This window comes from Myotis daubentonii, chromosome 5 (assembly GCF_963259705.1).
Source record: "Myotis daubentonii chromosome 5, mMyoDau2.1, whole genome shotgun sequence".
NCBI classification, from domain to species: Eukaryota; Metazoa; Chordata; class Mammalia; order Chiroptera; family Vespertilionidae; genus Myotis; species Myotis daubentonii.
The window spans coordinates 19,973,794-19,983,866 of record NC_081844.1 but is presented as its reverse complement, the minus strand read 5'-3'; the positions used below and the strand labels follow the sequence as shown (position 1 = coordinate 19,983,866).

General features: G+C 52.0%; 1 protein-coding gene across 2 annotated transcripts; it reads left to right on the top strand.

Annotated features, from left to right (window-relative positions):
* Positions 1-1,185: 1,185 nt before the first annotated feature.
* On the top strand, positions 1,186-8,096 carry PGLS (6-phosphogluconolactonase). Of its 2 annotated transcripts, XM_059696273.1 has the most exons (5): positions 1,195-1,553; positions 2,639-2,746; positions 3,418-3,519; positions 3,813-3,953; positions 7,539-8,096. In XM_059696273.1, exons 1-5 carry the CDS (start codon positions 1,266-1,268, stop codon positions 7,674-7,676), a joined length of 777 nt encoding a protein of 258 aa, XP_059552256.1. In that variant the 5' UTR covers positions 1,195-1,265; the 3' UTR covers positions 7,677-8,096. The 2 variants fall into 2 exon arrangements, with proteins under 2 accessions (XP_059552257.1, XP_059552256.1); XM_059696274.1 differs by lacking the exon at positions 3,418-3,519 and having other exon boundaries at positions 1,186-1,553.
* The last annotated feature ends 1,977 nt before the right edge of the window (positions 8,097-10,073 follow it).

Genomic DNA, 10,073 nt, shown 5'->3' with positions numbered 1-10,073 from the left:
TTATAGTTGATGAGCCAATATTGATTCATCATTTACTCAAGCCTGCAGTTTAAGGTTCACTGTGTTGTAAGTTCTATTTCAACTAGTGTAGTGGTTCTCAACCTTGGCTGCACCTTAGAATCACCTGGGAATCTTTTTAAAATCCTGATTTCTGGGCCCCATCCTCCGGAAATTCTGTTTCTTTGTTATGGGGTGAGGCCACAACATTGGTAACGAAACAGAATTTCCGGAGGATGAGGCCCAGAAATCAGGATTTTAAAAAGATTCCCAGGTGATTCTAAGGTGCAGCCAAGGTTGAGAACCACTGCTCTAAACATTCTCTGTGCTCCATTTCTTCATTCCTTCCACCCCCACTCCAAACAACCACTGATTTTTTTTCTGTCTCCATAGTTTTGCCTTTTCAGACCGGCTTCTTTTACTTGGCAAGATGCATTTAAGATTCCTCCGTGGCTTGACAGCTCTGTCTTTTATGCCAAATGCGAAGCTCTATCCTATCTGAGCTGGTCTGGGGGCTCCTCCAGGCGAGAGCCAGGGCGGAGGCATCTGGGTCCTCCGTGAGACAGAGGTCCCCTGGGAGAACCTGCAGAAGGAAGTGAACATACAGGTTTTCAGTCCCACTCTGTCCTAGGCTAACTCCAGACTTTCAAGGCATCAGTGAATAAAACAAACCCTGCCCTCATGGAGCTTATATTTTAACTAGGGGCCCAATGCACGAAACTGGAGCAAGAGTAGGCCTTTTCCACGGCTGCCGCACCGGCTTCCCTCCCGTACCTGATACCTGGGCTTCGCTCGCAGCCCCAGCTTCATCTGGAAGGTTGTCCGGAAGGACATCCTGTCTAATTAGCAATGTTACGCTTTTATTGTTATGGATTAAAGAAACAATACTAGCAACAAGATAGATGTTAGAAGGTTCCAAAGTCCACCAAAATGCGTCCTCCTTCAGGAAATCCAATGTCTCCACCCCACCCCATGTCCTCCTCTTGGGGTTCCCCAGCTCTGTGCTCCCCTGTCTGGCCTCGCCCTGACACTGAGGTGGGGAGCCGGTTCTGCCAGCCCCAACCCAGGACAGAACTTGTGTCCACGCCAGCTTGCAAAAAACAAATGAGCACGGAGCCTCCAACCGCCCTGCCCCGCCCCGGCTTCACTTGCGGAGCTGCGCATGTGCCGAGGCTGCCGCCCAAGGTACTGAACCCCGGGCGTCCAGGCCGACCGGCGCGCAGGCGCACTGGCCGCCGCCCGGAGCGCTTCCGCCTCCCGCCGTCGCGATGGCCGCGCCGGCCCCCGGCTTCATCTCGGTCTTCTCGAGCCCGCAGGAGCTCGGCGCGTCGCTGGCGCAACTGGTGGCACAGCGGGCCGCGTGCTGCGTGGCGGGCGCCCGGGCCCGCTTTGCGCTCGGCCTGTCCGGCGGCAGCCTCGTCTCGATGCTGGCCCGCGAGCTGCCCGCCGCCGTCGCCCCCGCCGGGCCGGCTGGCCTCGCGCACTGGACGCTGGGCTTCTGCGACGAGCGCCTGGTGCCCTTCGAGCACGCCGAGAGCACGTACGGCCTCTACCGGGTGAGCTACGGGGGCCGCCGAGGGCCACGCGGCGCCCCGGCCTCTCCTCCGGGCGGGAGCCGGCCAGGTGGGCCCGGCGCCCCGGAGGTCACACCTGGGCTGCGCCGCTCTGCCTCCGGATGGGCCGGCGGGGCTGCGGAGAGGGCGCGGCCAAGGCGGCCGGGGAGCGTGGCCGCTGCCGGGGACCTAGGGACGCTCGGGCGCAGTGACGGGAAGAGCCAGGTGGGGGTCTGGCCGGAGCCTGGGCTCCAGTCTCTTCACCTGCAGCCTGGACGAGCTTTCCCCGGTCTCCACGCCGCCTGCTGCGTTCACGACCTCCGAGGCGGTGTCTTTGAGCCCGGCCCCCAGCGATTTACAAGCAGGAAACAAGGCTGGAGGAGCCCTGGTTTGCTGGGTCCTCGGCTTCGGTGCCCACTCCTCCTGCTTGAGCTGATGATGTTTTGTTTTTTGTTCATCCTCATCCAAGGATATTTTTCCCATTGATTTCTAGAGAGAGTGGGAGGGAGGGGTGAGGAGAGAGAGAAACATTGATGTGAGAGACACATCAATTGGTTGCCTCCTGCATGCGCCCGACTGGTGACAAACCTGCAACCTGAAACCCAGGTAGTGCCCTTGACTGGGAATCAAACGGGCAACCCTTAGGTGCACAGGCCGGCGCTCTAACCATTGGGACACTGGCCAGGGCGAAACCCTGTCCCTTTTTATTTTGTCATTAAAAAATATTTTTATTGATTTCAGAGAGAAAGGGAGAGGGAGAGAGAGATGGAAACATCAATGACAGAGAATCATTGATTGCCTCCTGCATGTCTCCCACTGGGGATCGAGCCCACAACCGGGGCATGTGCCCTTGACCAGAATCGAACCTGGGACCCTTCAGTCCACAGGCTGATGCTCTATTCATTGAGCCAAACCTGCTAGGGCCAACCCCCAGTCTTAATGGACTGGAAAGACCCCTGGTGCATTGGCATGGGATCCACTATGAGCCTGACTCACAGGCCTGGATGACCCATGTGGACACAATGCAAACCCACAATGTTAAGACCCATTCGTTACTGTTGGTGACACTGTCCCTCCATGTGCCACAGACCCACCTGCTCTCCAAGCTGCCCATTCCCGACAGCCAGGTGATCACCATTAACCCCCAGCTTCCTGTGGAGGAGGCAGCAGAGGACTACGCCAAGAAGCTGCGACAGGTGAGCCCCTCGAGTCGCCACAGGGAGACCTTGTCCACTCGATGGCTAATCCCAGGCAACAGCCGTTCTGCAGGTAGCACTCTGTGATTGTCATCGACAGAAACTCCCCTGGGGTGAGTCAGCAGACCGAGCCCCGCCCTGGGTAGACACATTAATAGGCCACACCCCTGCCTTGGGGTCCCCTGGGATGCCCTCACCTCTGACACCTAGGAGCTGGCCTGGGTCCTCACATCTTGGGAACAGTTGTGTCCCCAGATTCTTCGCCAGTTGGGCAGGTGAACGTAGAACCTCGTAGATTAGAGTCCCTTTTATGCAGGTGAGGCTGAGTGACATCACTCCCTGTGCTATGGCTACTTGTGATTCTTTTTTAAATTTTTTTAAAATATGGTGTTATTGATTTTTAGAGAGAAAGGAAGGGAGAGGGATAGAGAGATAGAAACATTGATGAGAGGAACATCATTGATAAGCTGCCTCCCGCACGGCCTCTACGGAGGGTGGAGCCTGCAGCCCGGGCATGTGCTCTGACGAGGAATCCGACCTCCTGGTTCCGGGGTTGATGCTCAGCTGCTGAGCCACACGGCCAGGCACCACGTGTGATTCTTTTTCTGACAATTGTCTCTGTATTCTTCCCCTTCCTCAACCTCCGTGGACTGTCTTCTCCCCCTGGCCAGGCCTTTCAAGGGGACTCCATCCCAGTTTTTGACCTGCTGATCCTGGGGGTGGGCCCCGATGGCCATACCTGCTCACTCTTCCCAGACCATCCCCTGCTGCAGGTGAGTGCACCCACACAGGCCCCACGCACACCTGAGCTCTGGCCTCTGCTGTCTGGGGCTTCCACAGGGAGGCCAGGGGTTGCCCTACAGCAGGGTTTGAATCAGCTTCTGCCAATAGGCATGCCCGCTGGGCTTTATCCTCCTGAGCCTCGGTTTACCCATCTTGTAATGGAGGCCTTAAATCAAGTACCACAGGATTGGGAGGCTGGGATGGAATGATGGATGGATTATGCTTGATGTGGGTGAGCGCTTGAGAAGTTGAAGTGACATTGTCCTCTTCAACTCCCCCCCAGGAACGGGAGAAGATTGTGGCTCCCATCAGTGACTCCCCAAAGCCGCCTCCACAGCGCGTAACCCTCACACTCCCTGTCTTGAATGCGGCCCGAACTGTCATCTTTGTGGCGACTGGAGAAGGCAAGGCAGCTATTCTGAAGGTAAAGCTGGGGCCCATTCCCAGGAAGGCTGGGCATGTGAGCCTGGGGACAGAATAGGAGCCCGGGTGCTATTGTGCTGGAAGCACCAGATCCCAAGATCCTTCAGTAATTCTCGGGTTGAAGGGGAGATGGAAACTGCCATTGCAGGCTGGTTAGGAATGAGTAAGTACAAAATGAGGTTGATGAGATGAGACAACAGCTACACCGAGAGGTAAATTCATAATATTAAAATACATTTTTAAAATAACTATAATAATAAAAGGGTAATATGCTAATTAGACCAGGATGTCATTCCGGACGTCCTTCCCGGGGCCAGATGGAAGCAGCCTGGGTCCCGGGTGCCTGCGGGTGGCCGGAGGAGGGAAGCCCGGGTCCTGGTTGCCTGCGGGCGGCCGGAGGAGGGAAGCAGCCTGGGTCCCGGGTGCCTGCGGGCGGCCAGAGGAGGGAAGCAGCCCAGGTCCTGGGTGCCTGCGGGCGGCCGGAGGAGGGAAGCAGCCTGGGTCCCGGGTGCCTGCGGGCGGCTGGAGGAGGGAAGCCCGGGTCCTGGGTGCCAGAGGGAAGCCGGTGCCGGCAGCCGGGGGAAGGAAGGCCTACTCTTGCATGAATTTTCATGCTTCGGGCCTCTAGTTAAATAGAAAACTACTGAATAAACAAATCAAGCACTTACTCTTGAATTAGAAAAATGAACAATAATGTCAATCTAAGGAAAGTCAGCAAAAGGGATATATGAAATCAAAATCAGAAATTAATGAATTGGTTAATTTTTTTAAAATATATTTTTATTGATTGCAGAGAGGACGGGAAAAGAGAGAGAGAAAAATCAATGATGAGATAGAATCATTGATCAGCTACCTCTTGAATGCCCCCCCACTGGGGATCGAGCTTGCAACCCAGGCATGTGCCCAGACCAGGAATAGAACTGTGATTTCCTGGTTCATAGGTTGATGTTCAACCATTAAGCCGCACTGGCCAGGCTTTATTTTTGAAAATTTAATGATATAGAGGTCCAAAAGATAGACAAGGCACTGGCAAAGCTAACCAAGAAGGAAAAAAATCATATATAGAAATAAGTAAAAAAAAGTAGGAATAAGAAAGAAGGTATAGTTATATATAATATTTTAGGAAAATATAAACTAAGATACTAAAAACAAACTAAGCTGGTTTGGTGTGGCTCAGTGGTGGAGTGTCAACCTATGAATCAGGAGGTCACGGTTTGATTTCTGGTCAGAGCACATGCCCAGGTTGCTTGATCCCCAGTGGGGGGCGTGCAGGAGGCAGCCCATCAGTGATTCTTTTTTTTTTTTCCTCTTTTTTTTTTTTATTGCTTAAAGTATTGCAAAGAGTATTACATATGTCTCCTTTTTTTCCCCCCGCCCTTGACAATCCCCTGGCCTCCCCTATCCCCCAGTGTCTTATGTCCATTGGTTATGCTTATATGCATGCATACAAGTCCTTTGGTTGATCTCTTACCCACCCCCCTCCTGCCCTCCCACCCTCCCTGGCCTTCCTGCTATAGTTTGACAGTCTGTTCGAGGCAGCTCTGCCTCTGTATCTATTTTTGTTCATAAGTTTATAATAGTCTTTATTATCCAGAAATGAGTGAGATCATGTGGTATTTTTCTTTCATTGACTGGCTTATTTCACTTAGCATAATGCTCTCCAGTTCCATCCATGCTGTTGCAAATGGTAAGAGTTCCTTCCTTTTTAGAGCAGCATAGTATTCCATCATGTAGATGTACCACAGTTTTCTAATCTATTCATCTACTGATGGGCACTTAGGCTGTTTCCAGATCTTTTTTTTTTTTTTTTTTAAATATTTTATTGATTTTTTACAGAGAGGAAGGGAGAGAGACAGAGAGTTAGAAACATCGATGAGAGAGAAACATCCATCAGCTGCCTCCTGCACATCTCCCACTGGGGATGTGCCCGCAACCCAGGTACATGCCCTTGACCGGAATCGAACCTGGGACCTTTCAGTCCGCAGGCTGACGCTCTATCCACTGAGCCAAACCGGTTTCGGCATGTTTCCAGATCTTAGCTATGGTGAATTGTGCTGCTATGAACACAGGGGTGCATATATCCTTTCTGGTTGGTGTTTCTGGTTTCTTGGGATATATTCCTAGAAATGGGATCACAAGGTCAAATGGGAGTTCCATTTGTAGTTTTTTGGGGGGTTTTTTTGTGAGTTATTTTATTTATTTATTTTTTTATTGCTTACAGTATTACAAAGGGTATTACATATGTGTCCCTTTTTTTCCCCCACCCTTGACAGTCCCCTGGCCTCCCCTACCCCCCAGTGTCTTATGTCCATTGGTTATGCTTATATGCATGCAGTGATTCTTTCTTATCATTGATATTTTTCTCTCTCTTTCCCCCTCCTTTCTTCTCTGAAATCAATAAAAATATATTTTTAAAAAAATAAAATAAAGAATGTTTTAATTGCCATCATTAAAAAAACCAACAACTATTGGGGGGAAAAGGGGGACATATGTAATACTTTCAACAATAAAGAATTATTTATTTTAAAATATATATTTTATTGATTTCAGAGGGGAAGGGAGAGGGAGAGAGAAATAGAAACATCAATGATGAGAGAATCGTTGATCAGCTGGGCATATGCCCTTGAACGGAATTGAACCTGGGACCCTTCAGTCCGCAGGCCGATGCTCTATCCACTGAGCCAAACTAGCTAGGGCAAGAATTATTTTAAAAAGAAAATGCCAAAACTATAGGAGAAACTGGAAATATTTTGAAATATAAATAAATAATAATTCTCTCCCCCAAACCATTGGGCCCAGAGGTCCTCACAGGGGTGGCTAATGTTGTGGTTTGGGGGCAGATTCTGAAGAGTGCAGCAGACCCATGTCCCTGCCAGTGGTGCCCACCGTGGCTTCAGGTGGTCCTCCCCCCACCGCCTCAACTTTCCCATCTGTAAGGTGGGTCATGAGGGGCCCCTCGCCATAGACCCCCTGAGAGAGGCCTCTTGGAGCCTTAGCTTCCCAGACTGTACAATGGGGTGGGAACAGAGGGGACTTCACAGGGTCGTGATCAGAAGCCAGTGATTTATAAGCACAGGGTTCCTGGGGGCAGGCCCAGCTGGCAAAAAGCCGTGTTTATAATGTCCATTCACCCTGAGGCCACATTAGCGGGTTGACACACCACAGCCCGTGTGCCAGTCCTGCCAGCCAGGAAGGGTTTTTACTTTGTACCTTTTTAAGTTTGGGCGGTGGCGGGGGTGGGGGGGAGGGCGGGTGGATCAAAAGAAGTATATTCCCAGACCTGTGAAAATTCAACAGAATTCAGATGTCAGTGTTCACCAACAATGATTTGTTGGAACACAGATACCCATATGCTAACGTGAGCCGAAATAGCGACTCTCTGGTCTTTGCAGGAAAGGTGTGCCAACACCCTGCTATACAGTCACGGAGCTAGAAGGGAGGGCCTGTCCCTGCTGACTGTTTTAAGCTGGGCAGCTGGAAGGCGGACATCACATCCTGAGAGCAGGAGAGTCTAGTCCACGGGGGCCTGCGAGCTGAGGGGCGCGGGCATGCAGCCGGGCCTCACCAGCCTATCCTCTTCCCACAGCGCATTTTGGAGGACAAGGAGGCCAGCCCGCTCCCTGCCGCCCTTGTGCAGCCCCACACTGGGAAACTCTGCTGGTTCCTGGATGAGGCAGCAGCCCGGCTCCTGACCGTGCCCTTCGAGAAGCATTCCACTTTGTAGCTGGTCCCGGGGACACCACCGTGGCGCCCACGGCGGCTTGAAGGGGCTGGGATCGTCCTGGGGCTGGGCCCCTCCACGGCTGTGTTCTAGGCTTCACGTTCGACAAGCCACATGGTGCTGACAGGGCCTGGCCCCTGGCTCTGCCCAGGTATTAAAAGGAGCTTTGGCCCAGCCGGTGTAGCTCAGTGGTTGAGCTGGTTGAGCATCGACATATGCACCAGGAGGTCGCCGGTTCGATTCCTGCTTGGGGCATATGCCTGGGTTGCGGGCTTGATTCCCAGTAGGGGGTGTGCAGGAGGCAGCTGATCGATGTTTCTCTCTCATTAATGTTTCTATCTCTCTCTCCCCCCCCCTTCCTCTCTCGGAAATCAATAAAAACATTTAAAAACTATAGTAAAAGGAGCACTTGCTCCAAGTGTCCACTGTCTGTGGTCCTTGGTGGGCAGTGGGACAAGGGGCTCCCAGGCCGACTCGAAGCCCCCATCCCAGCAGGTGGAGGACAGGAATGGTGTCCGCGCTCGGTTCCGGGGCCCGCGCAGCAGGTACCACCGCATTTACTGACTCAGTCCTGTGGTGTGACGTCAAGGAGGTGGCCGGGGTGGCTCCGTCTGGAGGCTCTGAGGGAGAGTCTTCCCAGGCTCCTCTGGGGGCTGCCAGCAACCCCGGGCTTGTAACAGCGTCACTCCAGGCCCTGCCTGTCCTCACATGGCTTATGTGAGTATCTCTGTGTCCTCTCCTATTCAGGACACTGACATTGGATATGAGACCACCCTAAGTCCAAGATGAACTCATCTCAAGATCCTTAGCTAAGACCCTTATTCCAAATAAGGTCACATTCTGAGGTACCCGGGGTTAGGACCTGGACATCCGTGTATGTGTCTGTGTGCGTGTGCATGCGTTAAAATACACATCATGTAAAGTTCACCATCTTAACCATTTCTCGGTATCCAGAAATGGTACAGTCACACTGTCGTACAACCATCCCCACCACCTACCTCCAAAACTTACCATCTTCCCAGATTGAAGCTCTGTCCTATTCATCAGTAGCTCCATCTCCCCCTCCACTAGCCCCCCACTCTACTCTGTCTCTGAATTTGACTGGTCTAGGGGCCTCATGTAAATGGGATCATACAGTGTCCTTTTGTGTCTGCTTTTACTCAACATCATGTCCTCAGAGTCAACCATGTTGTCACATGTGTTACAATTTCCTTCCTTTTATGGCTGAATAATAATCCACTGTGTGGATGGGCCACATGGTGCTTCTCCATTCATATCTGTGGGCACTTGGGTTGCTTCCATGGTTTTGCTCTTGTGAATAATGTTGCTACAAACATTGGTGTACAGCTATCTCTGAGACCCGACTTTCAATTCTTTTGGGGATATACCCAGAAGTAGAAATGCTAGGTCAGATGGTAATTCTGGTTTTAATTTTTTAAAAATATATTTTCAGTGATTTCAGAGATGAAGGGAGAGGGGGAGAGAGAAACATCAATGATGAGAGAGAATCATCCATCGGCTGTCTCCTGCACGCCCCCTACTGGGGATTGAGCCTGCAACCTGGGCATGTGCCCCTGACCGGAATCGAACCTGGGACCCTTCAGTCCGTAGGCCAAACTGGCTAGGGCCTGTTTTTAATTTTTGGAGAAACCTCCATACTATTTTCACAGCAGCTGTACCATTTTACATTCCCACTAACAGTGTATGAGGGTTCCAGTTTCTTCATATCATCACCATTGGTTATTTTCTGTGTGTTTTTTATAGTGACCTGTGGATGTTTCTTTCCAGGGGCACACAATTCAACCCACTACACACTCCCTCTGGCAGAGTTCCCACTGCACACACAGAGCAAGTGTTTTTATTTATATGTTTTTATTGATTTTAGAGGAAGGGAGAGAGAAACATCCATGTGAGAGGAACATCCATTGGCTGCTTCCCACACATGCCCTGACCTGGGATGGCGCCCTGACTGGAAATCAAATGGAAGAGCTTTTGGTGCATGGACAACGCTCAACCAACTGAGCCACATCAGCCGGGGCCTGAGCCGGTCCTAACCTCCACCCAGTCCCGCTGCAGGCCTGCCCAGAGCCTTGAATGTGTCAGAGGCCTCGTTAGTCTCAACTGTGCCAGCACTGCAGCCTTTCCATCTGCTGGGCCCACCCAGCTTCTCTGGCTCCTGGGACCTCAGCAGAGAGTGGGGAGCATGGGGTCTGGGGGCGTCCCACAGCTGCGCCTGACGGGGAGATGGGAATTGAAAGCTCGAAGCCGAAACCACAGAAAGAGAAGTTTCCTTCAACGTCTTGGGGTCAGTCTCTCAGATGTGAGAGTGAGGAAGTGGGCCGGGGCCCGGTCGGAAGGAAACAGGTTGAGAAAGCAGAGGAGGCAGCCGAAAGGAAGGTT